Source organism: Macaca mulatta, chromosome 8, assembly GCF_049350105.2.
Source record: "Macaca mulatta isolate MMU2019108-1 chromosome 8, T2T-MMU8v2.0, whole genome shotgun sequence".
Taxonomy (NCBI): domain Eukaryota; kingdom Metazoa; phylum Chordata; class Mammalia; order Primates; family Cercopithecidae; genus Macaca; species Macaca mulatta.
The window spans coordinates 144,848,748-144,871,993 of record NC_133413.1 but is presented as its reverse complement, the minus strand read 5'-3'; the positions used below and the strand labels follow the sequence as shown (position 1 = coordinate 144,871,993).

The window sequence follows — 23,246 nt, the reverse complement described above, 5'->3', positions numbered from 1 at the left end:
TATGTGAGAGGGCGGCGGGGAGGCAGGACGTGCCTCTCAGACATCTGAAAGGGTGGGAATTCCTGCTTTATGGACTTTACCAGGAAGGGGTAAAGGGCAGACTCTCCTGTTAATTCCAGTGTCCATCCTGAGGAAGAATCCAGCATGATGGTCTTGGAGCAGCTATTTGCGTAACTTTAGCAATGGGGAGTTGGTTATGTCCATTCCAGACAGCAGCCCACTGTTTTCTGTAGCCTCTCTGTCAGCCCTGGCCCCTGCCAGAACCAGCAGTACATCTGATGGCCCCTCATGTGATGGCCCCTTGTGTATTTGAAGGCACAGGGCATCTTTTGGGCCCTGCATCTTCTGTTTTCTAGGTCAGATATCTCCAAGTACCCCAGCCATTTTTTTTTTTCTAGAACTGGTCAGCCTTCTTGGAATATTGACTGATGAGTCTTTAGTCCTCTTCATGGTTGAGCCCAGGCATGGGCTCCAGGGGAGGTCTGAAGCCGATGGCAGTTGGAAGAGATTGGGATGGGACTTTGTCCCTCTTTTCGGTGTACTCTAAGCTGCCTTTACAGTGGCCGTGCTCACCATTCACTCACCTTGATCTTGGTGCCACCTCAAACCCCTGCATCTCTTTCACATGTCTACTCTCAGATTCTGTGTCTCCCATCTGTGTTTGTGACATTAGGTGGTAAACTGAGGCACAGACTTTTGTGCTGATCCACATAACTAAGAAGTTGCTTAAGGGCTCTTGTGGTTTCAGACCTAGATTGAGAAACAGCATGGCCTGGCCGGGCTAGCCCTGTGGGGAGGCGAGGACTGGAGCACTCTGGCCTGCATTTCATGGTGGAGCCGACTGGTCCCGCAATGCTCTGGACGTGGAGTGTGTGTGAGAGCAGAGTCTGGGCTGATGCCTAAGCCTTTTGGTTTGAGAAGAGGGTGGATGGTGGTGCCTTCTACCAAGAAGAGGACAGAGGAGGGAGGAGCAGGTTGGGTTGGCAGAAAGTGACTAGTTCCATTTTGGCTTCGTTAACTTAGAAATGACTATTTGACACCCACGTGGATATGTGTAGTAGGAAATATGCTATGCACATTTGAATTTCAGGGGAAGGGTTTGGTCTAGACATACATTTGGGAGTTGTCAGCCTGAAGTCGGTATTTGAAGCCATGAGCCTGGCTGAGATGATGGAAGGAAGGGATGTGGAGAGAGAAGAGCCTGCTGGGGCTGAACTCTGGGGCCCTGTGCCACTTAGAGGTCCGAAAGCGGAGACAGATGCGGCAGAGATGGAGAGGGAGCAGCCAGGGAGCAGGGAGGACGCTGAGGAGGGAGCTGCACTGTGGGGCAAGTGAAGAAAATGGCCCAGGAGGGGAGCAAGGGAGGGCTGGAGGCTGCAGAGGCTGAGCAAGCAGCAGACTGAGCTGTGAGGGTTGGGCTGGGCCAGGGTGGCAGTCACTGCACTTTGGAAGAGGGCAGGCCAGGGGAGCACTGGGCCTAAGAGCCTCCTAGAATGGGTTGAGGAGGATGGGCACAGCTCAGATAGACTATAGAGGCTCCTCTGCCGGTCCCCATCACTACACCCTCTTGCCATGTTCTGGCCCGTCCTCTTCACAGGATACCGGGCTGTCCCTGTTCTCCCTACCTCCAGGCTTTCTGTTTCCTCTTCCGCATAGCCCCCCCCTACACCTCAGGGGAGTGAGCGTGGGGGTCTCATCAGGTCTCTGCTGTCTAATAGAGAGGCTCCAATTAATTTCAGAGTAAAGCTAAAATTCCTGTAAGATCCTGCATGATCTGGGTCCTGATGGTCTCTCTAGTCTTTTTTCTTTCCTCTTTGTTTCATCTGTTCCCCTCCATACACCCTCGCCCTGCCACTTGTTCTGTGCTCTGGCTATACTGATTTTCACTGCATCTTGTTCTGTGCTCTGGCTATACTGAATTTCACTGCATCTTGTTCTGTGCTCTGGCTATACTGAATTTCACTGCATCTTGTTCTGTGCTCTGGCTATACTGAATTTCACTGCATCTTGTTCTGTGCTCTGGCTATACTGAATTTCACTGCATCTTGTTCTGTGCTCTGGCTATACTGAATTTCACTGCATCTTGTTCTGTGCTGTGGCTATACTGAATTTCATTGCATCTGTCCAGCCCTTGGGCTGTTGCTACACCCTTTCCTCTGCCTGGTGCTTTTCCCCATCTCTTTATACCTCCTCCCATTCTTCAGGAATCCCACAGTGTTCTAGACCAGGACCATCATCTTCAGGAAACCATTCCTGGCCACCGGCTGCTTCCCACCCCACCTTCCCCCGAGCCTGGCAACCCAGGACAAGCCCCCTGTCCTTTTCTCTCCTGGACTGCAGCCTGTTGGGGGCAGGGACTGTGTCTGGCCTCATGGTTCTGTTTCCAGCCTCCACCAGAGCATCTGACACACGCTAAATTCTCAGTGGACAGACAGAAGAGAGAGCCCAGAAGTTGTCTGAAGTATATACGGGAATTGAGCACATGAGAGATGTGACACTGCAAAGCAGAGAGTGGGTGGCTTTCAGAGATGGCTTATTCAACAAATGGCCCACCTCTTAATGGTGTCTAAACACAGAGGCCACCTCGATTCATCTTGCAAATCAGGTGCTGATGTTATGTAACTGCACGTTCGTAACTCCACCCAAGAAAAGTGACAGCTTTCCAGTCTAGCAGCTCAGCACAAGCACTGGCCTTTCACACCTGTTCCCCATGTTAGCCTTGTTTTCTATCCATCTTCTGCTTTCCCAGTCACTTCTGGCCCCAGAAAACCAACCTGCCCATCTGCCAACTTCATTAGCAAAGAAAGGGCCACCGAATGCTCAGCATGGGGGCGCTGTTTACCTGTACGAAGGCCCCGCTGAGCAGCGTCTGGGCCGTGAGGGGCCTCCCGAAGTCAGACCTCCACTCTTCTTTAGACGTCCCCCTGGAACTGGAAGCGCAGTGCCTGAGCTGCCCTGCTTGGGGTTTTCGGCATTCGCTCTCTAACTAACTCTTATTCCTGTGATTGCTCAATACGGAGGTCAGGTCCGGGTGGGGCGTCTTCCCTCCTCTTCAGCTGTGCCTCATCTGGTGGTCATTTGAGCGAGACCCCCACTCTGCACTCTTTATCCCAGTGATTCATTGGAGAAGCAGCATTCACTGTCACCATTGTGCCGGGAAGGCGAGGGAGAGCACGACACAGGTCGCGCCTCCTCAGAGCGGCATAAAGTGCTAGCTGGGATCCAGTGCTGCTGGTGTATAACAAGAGTCAGCACAGCGTTGTAAGGGGGCACTGGCGGAGCCTCCTGGAGGAGAGGGCGTGGACCTGAGTTCTCAAGGGCAAGAAGGGATCTTTGGGAAAAGATGGTGGACCAGCACAGTTGGAAGTTCAGAGGCGAGAGAGCATGTGTGTTCAGTAACCAAAATTGAGTGTGGGGGAGGGAGTCAGGCAGGGAGGGCCTTGCCTGTCCAACAGGGGAACTTGCACTTTGTTTTGAAGGTTACAGGAAGCCGTGAATATTATAGAGAAGGCTGTGGGCTTTGGAGGTTTTTGACTTGGTTTCAAATTCCAGAATCACCTGTTACTAGCTGAGGGCTCACATCAACTCTCTGAGCCACCCCTTCTTCTCAAAGGGATGTGATGGGAATCCCCTCTACCCTGCCTTCCTCGGGGCTCCATGAGAATTACAGGAGGTATGGGATCCACAAACACTCTGTAAACTGGGAGGGGCCGACCTGTTCAGGTCATTAGGAGAAGTGACTGTAAACTAGGGGGCAAGTAGTGTCACAGGCCACAGAAGAGAAAGAAGGAAAGGAAGTGTGAGCGAGGAGAGATTTCTTCTACCTATTAGGCCTTTGTTGAGATTTAAAGATGGAGATACCCCATTGTAGCAACAGACACAAAGCCATGCCCATACCCACGTGCATGTACACACACATATCACATCCACGTATGTGTGCAATATTCATGTACACACACAACCATAAACCTCCACATACGCATGGATATCCACGTAGACAAGTGCAAATATATGGACACATACAGACCCATATACATGCACATGTACATATGCACACATGGACACACACCTGCACACACCGATACATACATGAACACACATATATACACAGGCACGCCCATGTTCCTGCACACAGGCATGCATGTGTACATAGCAAACCCTCACACACGCCCCTCACCCCTGTGCACACTGCCTGCATCTTGCCTTCGACTGGCTCCTGTCTTTGCATCACTGCCTCTCCCATGCCTGATCTCATCAAGTCCTGCTCATCATGGTGCTCACTGCATTCTCTGTGGTGATGATCTTGACAGTGGCTGTGTTCTCCTGGTGGCTTTCTGTGTTCTGTCTGCCTCCCCTGAAGCCCGGAAGGCCGGATCTGGATCTGGGGCTGCCTCCCAGCAGGTTCTGAGAACTGATCCTGAGAACAATAGGAGTGCCAACAAGAGGAGAAGAAATTGTGGCTTATCTGTTCATTTCCTGAGCCACAGCCCCAGGTGCCTTCCCCTTCAAGGACATTAATGACATCTGCGAGAGGGCTGTTCTCCAAGACATGATTTAATAAATAGGGACCTGATTCAATTTATTTAAAAATGGATTTGAAACATGAAGGATGCCTGAAGCGAAACAACCTCATGGTGGTGGTGGCGATGGTGGCAGAGATGACGGTGGAGTTTCTTTCCCCTGAAAAACTTAAAGGATGATTCCTGTCCTAAAGAGACCCCCAGCTGGAATTCCCGAAGTGAAGGCAGTTCATCTTCCTCCCAGTGCCTGACGGAGGGCACAGGCTTGTGGGAGGGCACTGGGAATGTGGGCAGCATCTAAAGGCAGCTGCACTGGCGGCAGCTTTGTTTCAAAGGTATACAAACCCAGTAAGAGGGTAACTGATGCCATCCCACTGTCATTGTGGTTTTTCATTTTAGGGCCATCAGGGGTTTTATTTTAAATTTCTTTATTCTTCACTTATTTGTGTGTTGGGAGCTAAGTTCAAATAATTAGGTAGGTTTTGCGTGGTCTGATAGAACCCTGGAAATTCCAATACCCTGTCATGACTGAACAGGCAGGCGGCCCGAGCCCCTCTGCACAGGCACGTGGGGAACTCACGCCCCAGGAGGTTCTCCGCACTGTGTTTTAAAAGCTGTGATGCCAATTTGTGTTGTTTATCATTTTCTACCAGCAGTTTTAAAAATTGTTACTTTAAATACCCAGCTATAAGAACATTTTCCCTTTCTCGTTGCCGCCTCTGTGGGATTCAGCCATGAGATTCAGCTCTCTCTCCTCTTAATGAGTCTTTGTCATATTTTGATGTCCTTGAATGTGTCCTGGGGCTGTTTCAATGTCCTGGGGAGGGGTGTTGGTGCAGCCTCTGACACAGAAGGACCTATGTTAGGGGATTGGGTTTCAGAGGCTCTCGGCCAGGTTATACACTAAGGTCAAGTGTCCGCATGGGCCGCTGCCTTCCCCACAATCTTCCTGTTCGGCAAGACACCTCCCCATCAGTGTCAGGTGAGGAGGGGTTGTCCTTCCTGCTTCAGCCAGCCTCCAGGCGTTTTTGAGAACATCTTTCCCAGGCAGAGGGTACTTTGACAGAGGAGTCCATCAGTGCCTTCTCATCAGAGAGGAAAGAGAGGTATGAAAAAAGACTGTGCTAGGGTCAAATGCAGGAGGCCAGTGGGAGAATCAAGAAGATTGCGTGGACTCTGACACTGCAGCCTCCTGCTTGGCCACGCCCAGAGCTGTGCACAGTGGCCTGGCTGCTGCAACCATCAGGCTCAGAGGCCTGGGGGAGCAGGGGGGAAGCAACTATGTAACTCCCCAGGACCCTCCCCAGAGCCCCCCAGGGCAGCTTGTCATCCTCCCCTGTGTCTCCCCTCCTCTAAAGCTGAGACACTAAGACTTCTTAGGGTGCTGTGAAGACTAAGTACCTAATACACGTAAACTCTTCACACAGCACCTGATCCACAACAAGCACTTCTTATTATTCCAGATTGTAATCTCCGAGCCCTAGGTCTGTCCAGATGATAATGTCTCCATCGTCATCAGCATTGTGTGTTTACTGCTTTCTTCATTCATCCAGGGATGTTCCCAGCTGCTCTGGAAGCTGAGGCGGGAGGAACTCTTAAGTCCAGGAGTTTGAGGCTGCAATGAGCTGTGATTGCATCACTTTACTCCAGCCTGGGTGACAGGGTGAGACCTTGTCTCAAAATAATAATAATCATTACGACTATTATAAATAATATTATTATTCCAGGGAAAATCTACTTGGCGTTCTTCTTTGCCCAGGTGCCATGCTGGACATTCTGGCTGTGTTCTTCCAGGAACCAAAGTGCTTTGTGGCTTGTTGTGAAGTTGCCTCGTGCAGGCTGGGGAATTTTGCAGACCAGAAGTCAAAAAATCTGTGCTCTATTTCCAACAATGAGGCCCTGGGCAGTTTATTTTCTCTGAGCCTTGACTTCCCTTCTGTAGAATAAGGTGATTAGACCTTTGGGACTTTTGGAGCCGAAAGGGACTCTCCTCCATAGACAGTGCACCGTCTTCCCTACTTTCACATCATCCGGGGGGCTCCTGCCAGACAGAGTTTGAACCAAGGGCAGGCAGTTTGCACCAACCTAAATCACCATCACCCACTATGTGCCTACCAAGAGCGTGGCACTGGGCTGGCTACGGAGGAACCAGCGCTGTACTTGCTTCTGGGGAGATCTGTGCAGAGATAGATTGTAAAAGCCATTGTGCACGGGCTCCTCAGGGCACCCTTGGAGCACTGTGGGAGCAATGCAGGACCCACCTTCCTTAAGGAGGGTTTCCTGAGCTAGAGGAACTTCTGGGATTTTCTTAAATGTTGGGGGAAGAAAGCTTAACCTGAGAGGAATGGGTTTTACAAAGGAAGTGAGGAGAGGAGCTGGAGGAGAAGGAGAAGGCAGAACAGGCAGGGGAGTAGAAAAAAAGCAAGATAATGAGGCAGCCAGAGCCATGCCCGCTACATGGCACACAGCGGAGTATCCATCGACGTTTGCTGGATGAATGGATAGTGATGGGTTAAAGCCAAGGAAGACGTGGGGTCTCAAGGGGAAGCTGCCCTTCAGCATGAAGAGAGCCCAGCAAAGTGCCGGTCCTGACAGTGATCTTGTCCAGACTCCAGAACGCTGGAGACAGCAGAACAGCAGAACACAGTGCCCGATTCAGTGAATCATCTGCACATCCCAGGGGTTAAGGGTTTCTATCAAGCTATCTATGCTGCTGCTAATTTATCTGATAGATGTGTTAGATACAGCATTTGGGGGAAATGGAGTACTCATCTCAGGATAATGACCCTGTGAACGCCGTATTATTTCTGTGGCAAAGAACAATTTTAAGCCTGTGCTAATAGATTAAGCTACTAGAGTGATTATTTTGAACAAAGAGAGTTGTTGAGAGTTCTACAGCCAGCCTGAGACTAATCAGGAGGAGTAAAGAGTGATAATTTAATCATATCAACTCATAACATGGGATCCTAATAGTCGCTGTCACACTACACCAGCTGAAGGAGGTCTCTGAACCACCCAGACTAAGTTCCAGCTTTTGCTACTCTTTCTGGCTGTTTGACCTTACAGAAGTCACCAGGCCAGGAGGAGCTTCAGCGCCCCCATTTATAAAGTGGGAACACAAATGCCCAAGGCACAAGACATTGTGTGTGAAGAATCGGGACAAGGCGTGGGAGAATGTTCAGTAAACTGCACGTGGCTGGGTGGATATTGGGTGCCATGGGAGCCAGGAAGGAGGCGCGTGATTTGTAAACACTGCCTGAAAGCAAACAGAATGTGATCGTGTACCACGAAATGCACAAAGGGGTGCACTCTGCAGAAAGCCTTATGAACCCCTTCTGTAAAGAAGCTCCTTCATCCTCTCCCTCCTTCATCCTCTCCCTCCTTCATCCTCTCCCTCCTTCATCCTCTCCCTCCTTCATCCTCTCTACACCTTAGCTTTTTGTGACATGGACATCTGTGTGGGCAGCGTCTGCAGGGCCAGCAGAGCCACTCGTGAACACTGGGGAGAGTGTAAAGGAGGCCCACCAGCAGGCTGCAGGGAACCTTCAGGAACCCTGCGTGTCTTGGACGTTCAGTAACACGATAGGGCAACAGCGTGCCTCCCTGTCACATTTGTGCACACCGGGAAGCCTGCTCTTTGCAGGACTTGTGAAATACGCATTACCATTGCCTCCATCGCTTTTTCTGGTGAATTAAGCCCAAAGGATGATGTTGGGAAACTTTTTTGTACTCTGATAATTAGCAGTGGGTGAATTTCGAGGGGATTCTGTTGGACAAACCCTGGATGCTGAAAATTGAAAAACCAAAACAAAATAAATGGAGAAAGGTTATCTTTAAATAGATTTAATACTTAGAAAAGATACTACGGGCAAATAAATGTAAATATTTAGAGGGATAATGAGAGAGGCATACTTCTCAGAAAGTCTTCTCACATTAGGCAAGTTTTGATTCATAAATGTCACAGATTGGATGACGCAGGGCCCTTCTTTGAAAACCTTTAGTGCATTCCTTTGTAAAATAAAGGCTCAATCTCTCAGCTCATGACCAAGGCTTTTCAAGATCCACCCGTGAACTTCGTTTCAGGCCTCACCTGCTGCTTCTCCCCCAAATGCCTTCTCTCCTGTGTCTTTTGCGCAGCCCTGTTCTTGCATTGTTTGACAGACATCCCTGAATGCCTCCCGCTTGCAGACAGAGGTATGATCTGGAGCTCAGGAGTGGTGGCTGGAGTCTGGCTCAGCCGGGAGTGAAAGTGCCTGGGGGGTCAGAGAAGAAGTCAAGGTGGGAGACCCAGGAATCCTCCAGGCTTTGTGATGGGCAGAAGGAGAAGGGCAGTGAGTGACCCTGCAGTCTGGGAGAGGGCGCGGAGCAGAGCCCAGTGCTGGGGAGGAGAGTGGTGAAAGCAGCGAAGAGAGCATCTCATGCCGGATGGTAGAGAGGGCTCTGGAAGGGTGAAAACGGGACTCTGCCCAGTGGGTTTGGTGACTGGGAGGTGGTTGGTGGCCTTGGCAGGGCTGTCAGGAACACACCTTTTCTTTGCTCACTCTCTTCTCTTGCCTGTGATGTCCTTTCCCACCACAGACCCTCTGTGGCCAATGCCACCTTCCAAGAAGTGGTCCCAGGTGCTGCTGCTGCAGAGTTATTAACACATCGTTTACCTTCAGGTCAGGCACGCTGGCCTCCTGCGGTGTCTATGGGCAGTAGCCATTTCCAGGCCAGCGAGGGACCTCCTGTTTCCTTCCGGTTGGTCCTAAGAACTTGGAGTGTGTCCCCTGTGCTGCCAGGGGACAGGAGGCTGCAGCCTGTCCTCCTAAAAGGCCTGGCCCTGGCATGGTTCTCCTTGTCCTTGGCAGTGACTTCAGCCACTGTCCATACTCGGGCATTGTGGTGTTGGTGTTTTTAAAGGGTGAGAGTTGTTAGCCAGTGGAAAATTTCCGTCAGTGAAGGAGTCACTGTCCCCTTTAGGGTTAGCTTCGGTGGCAGTCACTCTGTCCACAGAATGGTGCCACGGCCCAGAGCCTGTGTTAAAGCTCATGGATGGTTTGTCTCCCTGTGTTGTATGTGGTCTGTTCCCGGAGTGTGGAGGGCTTGCTTGCACGTGTGAGGCCCTGGGGCCCTGGGTGTAAACCATTCCCATCCCCTCACCCTTTCCTTTGTGCGGCATTTACTGACAGGTAAGAGGAGAAAAGATTACTGCATGCTGCCTCCCCTTTCCCAGTCTTCTGTCAGGTTCTCTCTTGCAAAGTGAAATAAATTAATATTTACTTCTAAAATCCTGGTTCATGGTATATTTTCCCAGTTAAATGAAATGGAAACAAATGGGAAAAGATGAAAAAACAGATCTCAGTTCACTCTAAAAACACAAATCAGTCTAAATGTATTGATAGTTTCCACTCAGAATAGCTCTCCAGCTCCGGGTGAATTCTATCCGTCCAAATCAAAAGTTCCTTCCAATCCATCATGTTGGAACCTCCGGAGCCCAGCCTGGAGGAACCTTTTCCATTTTTCTCTCTGAATGAAACATGACCCACCTGTTGACACAGCCCTTCTCACTCGCGGAGACAGGAATAATCACAGGGTTAGGATGAGACCCTCCAAGCCAGTTGGGCCCTCCCCAGAGAGAGCACGGAGTCAGAAGAGGCGGGGAGCGGGAGGCCACCCAATGCCAATCGCAGGCCAGGAAAGGGCCCGGACGCGTCGTGAGTGGGACCTCATGGAGGCTGCCCGAGCACACTTGCTGCTCCCTACACCTCCTGGGAGTCATTGCTCCCCGATCTGCCTGGAGCCCATCCCTATGCCTCCCCTGGCACCCCAACACTGGCACAGGCTGCCCTGCAGGAGCCCAGCTACTCTACAGCACAGTCATTCACTGTGCCCTGTGCCTGCACCGTGAGACTCGGCTTCCTCAGAGGACTGTGGTTTTCTAGTGCCCAGCGTGGCATCTGACACCTAGTGGATCATCAGTCAGTGAATACTGAGCATATGCTGTGCGCCAGGCAATCAGCTTGGCTCTGCGGAAACAGTTGTGACCAGGCAGACATGGTCCTGCCCTTGTGGAGCTTGCAGTCTACTGGTAGCTGGTAAGATGACAGAGGTTCTGTAGGTGAAAGAATGAGTGATTGACATGCTAGAATACTGCTCTTCCAGGCAGCAGCAGGTATTTAAGAAAGTGTGGTCGAGGCCGGGCGCAGTGGCTCATGCCTGTAATCCCAGCACTTTAGGAGGCCAAGGCGGGTGGATCACTTGAGCTCAGGAGTTCAAGACCAGCCTGCGCAATATGGAGAAACCCTTTTTCTATCAAAAATACAAAAATTTATTAGGTGTGATGGCATATGCCTATAGTACTAGCTACTTGGGAGGCTGAGGCAGGAGGATGGCTTGAGCCCAGGAGGCGGAGGATGCAGTGAGCTGAGATCGCACCACTGTACTCCAGCCTGGGCAACAGAGTCAGACCTTGTCTCTAAAAAAAAAAAAAAAAAAAAAAAAAGTGGTTGAATGAGCGAATGAATGAAGGAATTGAAAGGTCGGTGCTGTTATTGAGCACCCACTTTGCATACAGAATCTCCTTCCATTCTCCCAGGAATCCTCTGGAGAACACATTTTAGTCCCTGTTTTACAGATGAGTAGACTGAAGGTTGTGGGCAAAAGTGTCTTGCCCAGGCCTCATAGCTTAAAAATGGTGGAACTGATGTGCGAAGCCCCGTCAGCGCAGCACAGAGCACGTGCTCTCTCCGCCTTGGCATTCAGACTCACCTGGAAATGAACGGGTGTCCCTGACACCCCTCTGTAAGTCCGAAGGCTCTCTTATCCTCCAGCTAAGTAACTCCAGGCCCCTTTGCTTTCCTCTTGTGTCTGTTTTCTAATCCTTCACTCATTTTTGCAGCTCTAAGATCTCAATTCTGTGTCTTTTGTTTCTCATCTCAAGGTCAAAGACAGTTGTTATTTAAAAACAGCCCAGGGCTGGCAGCATGAGGGATGTGGGGTATTAGCACCAGCTGGCATTTGGATCTTGCCTGGAATCTGGCAGCTTGGAGCTTCAGAGAAAGGCCTGGCCATAGAATCCATGAGGTCCCGTCCCCTGACTGATACCCAGAAGACTCCTGTCCAGCCCTGTGGCAGTGAGTTTCTACCAGCAGGCCTTCCCCCAAATAGTTAAGGCATTAGTGTTGCTGGATGAAGGACACCTGGGGAAAATCAGGCCTGCCGGGCCTTTGCTGCTTCCTAGTGTGAAACAGATCTTCACACAGAGGCAAGCTCCCTGAGTGTGGAAACATGGCCCAGGATGGACCTCATGCCTTTATCACTGCCAGATGGACCGGCTATAAATTTCTAGGAGCACCCCCCAACCGCTACCCCTGACACTTGCAGTAAATAACCCCCACAAGGCCTTCCAGCCCTCATTCTCTAGGTAGCCCCACACCTCCTGGAAGCCCCGGGAAGCAGCTTGGCATCAGGAAACAACCTTGGACTCTGGATTTGAACTTGGGTTCCACCATTTGCCACAGCTGGGGACCTGACCATGTTGCCCTACACTGCTGAACCTCATTCTGATCGTCTGTAAAATGGGCATGAGAGCACGCACAGCCTTGTAGAGAGGATCGGTGGAGAATGGACGTGCTCCCACAGTGCACTGGTTGCTCCTAAGCTGTACTTGTGACTTTGTTGTTACGCTGGACCGGGAAGTAGGCGCTGTGTGACCTTTCTCTTGCCCTTCTCCCACAGGTCACCGAGGAGGAGCCCAGCTCCAACCACACGGTCATGATCCAGGAGACGGTCCAGCAAGCATCCGTGGAGCTTGCCGAGCAGCACCACCTGGTGGTGTCCTCCGACGACGTGGAGGGCATTGAGACGGTGACTGTCTACACGCAGGGCGGGGAGGCCTCGGAGTTCATCGTCTACGTGCAGGAGGCCATGCAGCCTGTGGAGGAGCAGGCTGTGGAGCAGCCGGCCCAGGAACTCTAGAGGACATGTGGCATCGGATGGCCACAGGGTGGGGCTGCCAGGCTCTGCAGGCACCCAGGGTGGGGAGGCCGCCCTTCCTGCCCGACCCACAGAATGGTGCTCTCCTTTGCCCTCCCTGCCCGGCAGCCTGATGGGACTCTCCTAGTCCAACTTGGGGTGGGCAAGGCAGTCAGCATCACCAGCAACACCACAGAACCCTGTCCCCAGCATAGACACACACCCCCTGACCCTTACCATCTGCTTCCTGAAAGACTTCAGCGTCAGCTCCCCTACACATGCCCCCACGCCTTCACCCCTTGCTCAGGATTCAAACAGAGGCTCCCAGTGCCCCTCAGCATCTTCCCTGAATCACAGCCCCAGCTCCTTGACCCCCATCTAGGTGCCAAATGTTTATCTGCAGCCGCTCTGCAGCCTGGTGAGAGGGAGACAGCCATCGCGTAGAAAGTGACCTTACGGGTTTTTAATCACTGCTGAGTGGGGTGGGCGTAGTGGGATTGTCCTGGCTTTGTCGACAAAGTCCCACTTCCCTGAGTATCGAGTGCCCTTGTTATCAAGTGAGGTAAATTCACCCCATCACAGGGTCTCGCCCTACCATCCTGGAATTATTTCGCTTTTAAGATAAATGCACTATTTCACTGTTCGCCTCTCATTCTAAGGAGGTGAGGTGGATGGAATAAAAACAGTTCCTGTCTAATGCTTTGGTTCCTCAGGCGGAATGGCTTACATTTCCCCTTCCCAAGTTGAAATCTTGAATTTGGGGCCGACCCAGAAGGACCCCATCCAAACCCAGGCCCTTAAAATGCAGACGATGAGGCTCTTTCCTCTGCATCAAGGTTTGCTTTGGAAACTTTTTGAGGTTAATGATCTCACCTTCCATTTCCTGGCAAGCAGCATTTGATTTGCTGCCAGCCGAGAAGTGGCAGTGCCCTCTTCTCCACTGTGTATTTGGGAGGAGCAATGCACTGACCATCAAAGGCGTCATAACACAGGACTGTGTGACCAAGGTTTCTAGTCTGGGTGCTCAACATAGATGCCATACATTTGGAACTCCTGCTCTGTGCACAGCATTGTGGGGGCATTGACTTGAGTCCTGCTATACCCAGCCCAGCCCTGGGGTGTCTTGACATTTCTCACACCCTGACGTCAAGGTTTGCTTCCTCCGAGAACCCTTTCTTGCAATGAAATCCGATGCAAGTTCAGAAGCAAATAAAAGAGTAGCCGCCCTGTTGAAGAGGGCAGAGTTTATTTGGCTCTCCCTGTTACCAGCCCTCTCACCTCACCCCAGCAGGGCCTGAGGGCACCTCCTGGGGGAAGCTTAAAAGTTGCTGCTCTGATTCAAGTAGGACAGTGACTCCTTGCCTTAAGCAAGAAAGAGGGAGAACGCTGCTGGCTTGGGATGAGTTAGGGAAAGCTTCACGGTGGAGGTGACCTGTGATAGGGCCTGGGAACCTAGATGGGCTTTGTACCTCCAGAGATTGGGGTGGGAGGGAGCGAGAAAGGAATTCCAAAGAAGAGTCACAGCGCCCCCTGGGGCGGGCAGTGTCCGAGATGAACTTAAGCCATGAGCATTTGTGTTTGTCTGGGGGCAACTCTAAAGGGAAGGGCGGAAAGATCAGCAGAAGCCAGATCCTAGAAGAGCAGGGATGCGAAATGGTGGATGTGGATTTTACCCTGTACGCTGTGGGGCAGGCAGTGGCATTGGATAGAGGAGGGGAAGGGCGAGGAGGTCAGGGTGGTTCTCCAGAATGGGACATCTTGCCCATGCATCGGCGTGGTCTGTGGTGAGATGGGTGAGTACCCAGCTCGCAGGCAGAGGACCTGGGCTCCAACCCTGCTCTGTCACTTATCCACGTGACCTTGCCATGCCACCAGACCTCTCAGCCTTAGTTTACCCATCTCTGAAATGGGTCTGAGGATAATTGCTGACTCCTGATGATTAAGAGGATTAAATGAGTGAAGCCTCTGAAGCTGTTAGAAGTGTCCTGGCCCACACTCTGGAAATATCACAGATTGCTTGTATCCCTGGCATGGGGGTCTTACACCTGAGTATCCCTCAGACTCCTCCCTCAAGGGCATAAGGTAGCGGGAGAGGGGGGCCATGAAGGTGACCTGGGAGGACTCCCAGGGTGTGCTCCGTGCTCTGAGCAGCCTGAGTGCGGAGCCTGCCCTGCCTGGACACGCAGACCCTGTGTATTTACCTTCCCTTCCCACCTCCTTGGATTACGAGGAAATGCAGAAAGCTGAGATGAGACATTGCCAGTGGTCCTGGCTGACCAGGCCTGGTGGGTGTGTGGGTGGGGCAGGCAGCAGGCCTGGTTCTCCGCGGTTCTTTCCTGGGGAGCTGATGCTGGGCTCAGAGGGGAAGCTTTCAAAGCCAGTGGTCCATGCATGTGACTGAGAGATGGAGCTTCTCACTGCTCCCAACCCCCTTGGCTGTTGTTCTCGGGTGCTTTTTGACCCCAGGTATTTTTTTGTGTCAGGCAAGGTGAAAGCTTGTGCTAAAAGGCTGAATTGTCTACCTCTCTGTTTTAGAATATGTGTTAAGTACCTACTGTGTGCCAGATACCATACGAGGCCCTTTCACGGGCATCTTCCTATTCGGACTTCTGTCCACCTGTGTCTTCCTAAGACAACACTGGCGCTTCTGTGTTGGGATTATGGGTGTTCGCATCACAGCGACCCAGGGAGTTTGGTGCTGTTGTTAGAATTTTATTGATGGGAACTGTTAGCACAGGGAGGTTTAGTAACTTGCTCGAGGTCACACAGGAAGTGGCAGAACCAGGAATTGAGCTCAAGCAATATCTGCACTCATAACCAACGTGCCTTCTGCCAACTCTTCTCTTGCTTTTACAGCTGAGAAGACAGTGGCTCAGTAAGTAACCTGTTTTGGGGGGCACTTGAGGCTAGAAAGGGATGCGTGTGGGACTTGAACGCAGGTATGAAGTTCTTGTTCCCCCAGGTACTTTTTACCCTCCCTGCGCTGTCCTGTTTGTCTGTCAGCCCTGACACCAGGAAGGCAGTGCAGGACCAGGACATGGAGGACAGAGGCGAAGTGCCAGATTGACTACAGGGAGCTGAAGCCCAGGGCCATGTGGCCAAGTGTGAGCAGAAGTCATTGCAAGGACAAGAGACTGAGGGCTGGCCCAAGGTCAGAGACAGGGTGGAGGCACGAGATGGGGACCAGCCCAGAGTGCTCTGTAATGCTTGGGCTGGGGAGGAAGCCAAGGCAGCATTCAGCTGGCCTCGCCCTGGAAGAGCCCTGGCACTTCCCACAGACGCACCTTCACAGATGTCACCCACCTCGCACGTGGATGGGCTTTGCCTCTGTCATGTGGACAGGGCTACAGGCTCACATCTACTGAGGGAAGGGGAGGGCAGTTTTTGAATGAAAGAGCTGAAGCCCAGGCAAGACAGACCTGGCCCAACCTCACTCTCAGCAGGTGTGTCAGTTTGGGCAGGCTGCACCACCTCTCCCCCATTAGCAGTGGGGGTGATAAGATAACAATTGCTGCAAGGCACGGATGCTCCTTGTACATCAGGGACTTGCAAAGGACTTTCTGTTCATTGGGTATTTGCTTCTCAGGACAGCATTGGGAAGGGTGGGTGTTCTCACCCAGTGCATAGATGTAGAAGTTTATCAAATAACCGTAGTGTTAGAATTACTGGGAAGATGTTTGTGATGTGCTCAGCACAGTCTCTGGGGTGGAGGAGAGGCTCCACTTAATAGCGCTCAAACATGAACATGACCTTGCAACCTGGCTGTGCAACAGCAAGTTTGAGATGCGTTAGTTGCTCTGAGTTTCACATCTTTGAGGAGACAGTGACTCATTGTATAACCTGTATCTAGGGGGCTAATTTGACAAATTAATTTTTCTTGTAATAAGTATTTAAAATTCATTAACTCTTGTCACTGATGATTTTCCCCTTGTTCTTCAGTTCCATCTTTCAAGGCTGGAGAAAAAAAGACCATTTGATTCCAAATCCATCTCCCCACTCCACCCCTTTTAAAGTTCAAAATGAACTGTCCATCCTGCCCTTGGATGAAATCCAGGATTCCATCAGTCTCCCCACAGTGGGAATAGTTTTAGGTCATAGTGGGAAATCTTTGGCAATCAATTAACTAGACTAATACTCTGTTGGAGGAAAGGGGAAAAGTGCTAGGGGGGAGACTTAATTTGCCATGCATCACAAAATATTCCAAGTACATTATTTTCAAGGCAGCTCAGCCCTTCTCTTAGCCATGACGGGGACATGTTTGGGTTTGATTTTAAAAATTCTAATCTATCACTGTCACCATTCCTGCTGCAATTTAAGGCTTCGGTGGTTTGTGGTAGATAACAGTTGTTATACTTCCTGCAGGCTAAGAAGGCAGTGATGGTTTGGTTTATTAACTATCACAAAGCAGACAAAAGGGAGAAGAAAGGTCTGTGTAGACAGAAGGAGGCTGTGTCAGGCCAGAGGCCACGGGGGAACCAGACTGGAGAGGGGCCCCAGCTGCCTCACCTCCTCCATTCTGCACCTCTTTCCTGAGCATCCAGAATCACACCTATGGGTCATAGAGAGATACCGCAGACAGCAGCCCTGACCCCAGGGGATTGTCATGGGCCAGGTGAAACTGATAAAGGAGGTGCAAGTGACAGAACTGCCTGCAGTGAACACTTAGGTCACATGCAGGTGCCTCGAGGGCAGTTGGCCTCAAGAGACAGATTCTGCAGGGCCTGGGGGAAGGGTGCTCACCCAGCTTCTGTCCTGTGTAGATCACAGCATTATTGACTGTAATAATTAATAGAGTCCACCCAGGCCAGGCGTATCTAGAAGCCTATCAGCTGGCACTCTGTAAAGAAGAAGTGTGGATAATCCCAGCACTTTGGGAGGCCAAGGCGGGCAGATCACAAGGGCAGGAGTTCGAGACCAGCCTGACCAACATGGTGAAGCCTTGTCGCTACTAAAAATGCAAAAATTAGCCAGGGGTGCTGGTGGCACACCTGTAATCCCAGCTACTCAGGAGGCTGAAGCAGGAGAATCCCGGGAGGCGGAGGTTGCAGTGAGCTGAGATCACACCACTGTACTACAGCCTGGGCGACAGAGCGAGACTCCGTCTCAAAAAAAAAAAAAAAGAAAAAAAAAAGTGTGGATATGTTGTGAGCGACTGAATCGTGGCCGTGTCTGAGGTCAGAATCCCAGGTTGGAGTCATCAGTTCACCCCTTAAGAGCTGGGAACATCGCATGTTCTCTCTGAGCCTCAGTTTTTCCATTTCTAAAATGGGGGTCACAGTAGCACTTTCCTCATCAAATTGCTGTGAGGCTTTGATAAGATGATGCATGCCAGTTTTCTGGCCTGTGCAGGCATCCAAGGAGGGTTAATTCTTACAGTCCTTGTGAGTATTGCCATCATTTGTATTCTATAGCAATCATGTTGGATGCATGAGTGGCAGAACAACCTGGAGGCTGAGTTCCCTGGCAGGAGCCCCAGAGGCTGGGGGGGCGTGGAAGGGGCTTCTGCATTGCAGTGATGAGGAGCGACGGTCAGAGAGCGACGTGAATGCAGAGCAGAGACTGCGAAGCAAGGCCAGAAGGCCAGGGCCGGCGGGACTGAGGGAGACAGTCATGCTGCTTCGTTTCACAGGTGAGCAAACTGAGGCTCCAAGAGGGCAAGGGGTTCCCCTGATGGCACAGGGCAAGTGACTCTCTGAGACACTCCTGCTTGGCCCCATTAGTGAGGCGTGTGTCTTCAAGGGTCTGAGATTCCTGCCGCAGTCCCGGGAAGGCTTGTTCCTGGTGCTCCACCCTCTGAGAGCACCCTCCTTCCTGGCTGTTGCTGACTCACTGCCCAGACCTTTCGGAGAGACACCTGGGAAGGGGTCATTGCAAATCCACCCCCATTACAAGGACAAGCCCCTCCCACTGGGGGCGGGGTCACTTGGAGCAGGTGCAGCCATCCGTGAGAAGCAGTAGCAGTCACTTTCACATCCTGAGCCCACTCAGTCCTCCCTTCAGTGTGATTCAGGCACCACGTGTCTGCAGTGCTGGGAGCTCTGGCAGCCTGCAGAGGGAAGGGACCCTAAGCCTTGGACCCTGTCGGGCCAGAAGTCCACTTGGCCCACCAGAACTTTAAAACCTGTCCCAAAGTGCCTTGTTTATTTGTGGTAAGCAAAGATTTTCTTAGAGTATCTAGAAACCTAAAGCTATTTGTTCCCTCTGTTCTTCCCCTTATCTGTCCCTGGCCTTCCTCTATAAGTCTCTAAAGTGGGAGGTTGATACTGAGCTACCAGTAGAGGGGAAGACTGTATGAGACACACACATAATCACACTGGCAGAGGATGCACGCCTGACCTGGAGCAGCCACCAGCATCCCACTCCTGGTAACAGAGCCATTTCTCAAACAGGGGCTGATCACATGGAGGGCTGGAGCACCTGCTCCCCTCATGCGGCATCCCCAGTCCACACTGCTCGGCTCCCTAGGTAACACAATGTTTGCTGCATCTCTAGAATGTAACATGTCTCCTGGAGGTATTTTCACATAGCCAAAATCTACAGGTTGAGTGCAGTGTAACTGGGAGATTTTTTTTGACCGAAGCCCTAGGAACTGTCAGGCGCCTTAAGTGTGCAGAGGGTGATCCCACTCGCTGCAGGCCAGACAGAAAGACGAAGAGGACCAAGGTACACACTCCGCCTTTCGTGTTCAGGTCAGGTCCATTAACAGTGTTTATTCTGCCCTCATGATGCCTGGATTCCAGAGACTCAAAAGATAAAGCTTGTACCAGTCACAGACATTCCTCCAAGTCCTAGATGACAGAGAGGGAGGACTGGAGGAGGTTGTGGTTGGGAGAATGTTCTGGGCTAAGGGGAGCAGGGAGAAGGAGCGTCCCACAGACGTTGGAAGCTAATGTGCTGGGTACGTCTGCCAAGAACCCTGGATCTGAACAGCAGCTCTTCACTTTGTAGGGCCACTTACCTCTTTGCGGGCTCTGATGAAAGCCATTAACCTACTCCCCAGAAAAATGTGTACACACACAAAACTTGAGCACAGTTGTAGGGCGTTCTTGGGCCCCAAGTGAAGGATTTTTGATCTAATTTAAATTAGTTGTGCAGCTTTGGGCAAGTCACTTGAGCTGCTGGCACTGCAGTTTCCTTCCAGTGAAGGGTGACCATGACAGTGAGTGTTCCCTGAGTGCTGATTACGCCAGCCTCAGCCGCGGGGCTCCCCTACCCACGCTGACCGACCCCAGCTGGCTGCCAGCAGAAGGTGGATGTGGGGGACTCATGGACTGCCCTGAAGAGCAGAGGAGTGTGGCCCTTCTCTGCTTCTGTGATGGCCCCACTTTACAGCCTGGGCGGTGAGAAGAGAACAAGTTTTGAACTCAGAGGAACCTACATCCATTCCTTAGCTCTACTAGCTGTGTGCCCTGGGACACATATCCCTTGATTTCAGAGCCTCAGTGTCTTCATCTGAAAAAGGGGGGTAGTAACATGCTTACAGATGTTGTATAAGGTCTATTACCTGCCTAGCACCTCACCTGACCCAGAGCAGGTGCTCACCTGAGTGTGACGGCATTTTCTAGGGAGCCAGGAGCTGTGGTCTCTTTCCCCATCTCTGCCGTGGACTGTCTGAGTGGCCTTGCATTGTTTGGGCCTCAGTTTCCCTGGCATACAGTTAGGGGTTTGGAGTTGGAGGATCTGTGAGGTCCCACCCAGCTCTCATGCATTCTGGGGTGGTGTTAGCCCTGGAGAAGGAATGTCAGCTCAGTATGGAGGAATCTGGGATTGGGGTGATGGATATGGAATGAAGCTCCATTCCACAGCTCGCTGGCTCCACAGCCTCAGGCAGTGTGCTCAGTCTCATTGAGCTTCAGTTAGCTCGTTTATAAATGGGGATGTTTGCACCATCGGTAGGGTTGATGCAGTATTCTACACCTTGTCATCTAGGATTCTTAGCACACAGCACATACTCAGTATTTGGTAGCTGATACTACTCTGTTTGCTCAAAGACAGTGTTTTGGTTTTTCGGTCCTTGGAGGATTCTTGATAGAGTCATGGCCTTCTGCAACCATGTAGGGTTTGGCAAATGTTTTTGGTAGAGCCAGGTAGATACTTTGTTTTGTTGGCCACATGGTCTCCACTGTAACTATTCAACAGCGCCATTGTAACATGAGAGTAGCCATAGATAGTATGCAAATGAATAAGTATGGTTGTGTTTTCATAAAGCTTTATTTATAAAAATAGGTGATGAGCCAGATTTGGCCCACAGACCATAGTTTACTGACCCCTATCATAGGTGCTCTGGTCTACAGGGCCAGACTCACAGAAGTTTCCAGGGTATTTGTGTTTTATTTTGATTTCCACCCACCAAGCGCTTTTACACTCATAATCAAATTTAATTTTTACAAAGGGCATGCCATTTTAAAGAAGAATAAACTGAGGTCCCTGGTTGAAGAGTAGAGACCTTTCTGCTATGATGAATGGGAGATGGGAGGGGATGGACTTAACCAAGATCTTATTCTGCCCCTGGTTCTGCATGTGACCCTGGAGGCACCCCTCTTCACTCTGGGCCTCTGGGCCTCAACTTCTACTTTGTGGAAGGGGCTTTGGGGTGTGGCCACATCCTTTTAGCACCTTTGTGCCCTGAGATTCCAGACCAAAGTCTCAGGGAAACAGCTACAATCCAATCAGCTTTAGCGGCTTCTAATTCTTTTAAAGCTGCTCTGAGGAAATGAGACATTATTGTAAGGGGGAAGATCCTTTAATTAAATTGCTGGGAAATTAGAAGGATTGAATGATTGAAACGCAGGGTGAGGCCGAGGCCGCAGCTCTCTCTGTGGATTAATTAAGAGGCTGCGCTGTTCCCTGCTCTGATGGTGGATACCGGGGGTCTGACCCCCAGGGACATTCAGCAAACCCTTTGATGGGGGGTTGGGAGAGTCTTGTCTCCTTGCGGCAACCACTCCCCACTGGGTCTCCTTTCTCTCCCCCACTTCAAGCCACCCTCCTGTTCCTGCTGCGCCCACAGCTGATGGATGTTCCCAGGATGGGCCAAGCTTAATTAAGTTGTATGATTTTTCTCAAGCTTGCAAAAGCAATTAATGCTTCCCGCCCCAGCCATGGGTGGGGACTCTGTTTGGTTCAGCTGCCTTCCCGGGGAGGCTAGGGAATATCCTAAAATTCAGACTCTATGTTGGTATTTCTGAGCTCCACAGATCCCACACCTCACACCCCAATAAGTCCACTCAACCCCCAGCTCCCGTCAGGGTGGGATGTGAATTTCGACCTGTCCCTACCTGTGGCATCCCAACCTCAACACAGAGCACCTTGCCTTTGCCCTGCCCTGGCTGTGCAGGGGTTGCCTCCTGCAGGTGAGACGCACTGTCCGCCTCCCCAGGTGGTAGATGGAATATTCATTCTACTTACTGTTTTCCTCACTGACTCTAGCACATTCCATCTAATTTTTTAAATGTACGCAGTATTTACTGAGAAATTCTGTCTGGAGACCTGGGCACCTAGAGCTGAACATAACTCCATCCAAGGCCTCACACAGGCTCCCAGACCACTGGGAAATGACAAAACTGAGGAATGCCTAAAGGTTTCTCCAAGGGCTGTGGCAGCCCTGAGGAGAGTCAGGCGAGGCTTCCTTGAGGTACTGGGCCTTCCCAAACCGAGTCCTCCAAGTTGTCCAGGATCGAGCAGATGAAGGGTATGGCAGGCACAGAGACCTGGAGGCCAGTGAGAGCATGACCCAGAGGAAACAGTGAGAAGGAAGGAATCAACACAGGCCTGAAGAGGCAAGAAATAAGTCAGACTAGGAAGGCAGGCAGAGAAAGGGGAGAAGGGAGGCCGTGGGGAAGCACCTTCAGAAATCCAGAGTGACTGTGGGGCTCCGTATATCCCAGCTGGGTAGCTCTGAACACAGCACAGCGTGAGTCTCTGCCCCTTCCTTCCCACCAGCCCCCAAACACCACCCACACACCACACCCAAACACCACTCTCCTTAGCCCATGACTGAAGGTGGACTCTCCGAGGCTGCTCAGGGGAGCCTGAGGACTAGTCCCAGGTCACAGACCATTTGCTCCCGTCTGTGGTGGGAGGAAGAGCTGCTCCAGGCCAGAATGAAAATCATGCTTATCACTCAGAGCACTGCATTCCCATGAGAGAATTTCTGTGGGTTTGTTTTGTATTGAGACATTCTCAGTGAAGGAAGCAGGGAAGCAGTGCATGGGTTTCTGTGCTTCTATGTTGTCACCTGCGCCCTGTGCCCCCACAGCCTGGTTTGGGTGGCATTGCCATAGGGGGCAAGTCAGATGTTTCTACACAGCCTGACTGTTGGCCGGGCAGTGCCTCCATCCCCTTAGGGAGGGTTGGTGGGCAAGCTCACTCCACTCCCGGCCCTTCGTTCACGCTAGTCCCCCTGCCTGGAACACCCTTTTTTTTTTTTTTTTTTTTTTTTTTTTTTTGAGACGAGTCTCACTCTGTTGCCCAGGCTGGAGTACAACGGCACGATCTCAGCTCACTGCAAGCTCCGTCTCCCGGGTTTACGCCATTCTCCTGCCTCAGCCTCCAGAGTAGCTGGGACTACAGGCGCCCACCACCACACCTGGCTAATTTTTTGTACTTTTAGTAGTGATGGGGTTTCGCCATGTTAGCCAGGATGGTCTCAATCTCCTGACCTCGTGATCTGCCCACCTCGGCCTCCCAAAGTGCTGGGATTACAGGTGTGAGCCACCGCGCCCGGCTGGAACAGTCTTTCTGTGCTCCTCTCCCTGCCCCACCTGCAGT

The 23,246-nt window shown here is 51.4% G+C and overlaps 1 protein-coding gene across 4 annotated transcripts in view; it reads left to right on the top strand.

Annotated features, from left to right (window-relative positions):
• The window catches only part of ZFAT (zinc finger and AT-hook domain containing), a 236,029-nt gene extending 222,856 nt beyond the window's left edge, over positions 1–13,173 (top strand). For all 4 annotated transcript variants that reach the window (XM_077942881.1, XM_015146035.3, XM_077942882.1 and 1 more), the window contains one exon: positions 12,240–13,173. In XM_077942881.1, coding sequence (XP_077799007.1) covers positions 12,240–12,479 — 240 coding nt within the window. In that variant the 3' untranslated portion in view covers positions 12,480–13,173. The remainder of the gene's footprint in view (positions 1–12,239) is intronic.
• Positions 13,174–23,246: the final 10,073 nt, after the last annotated feature.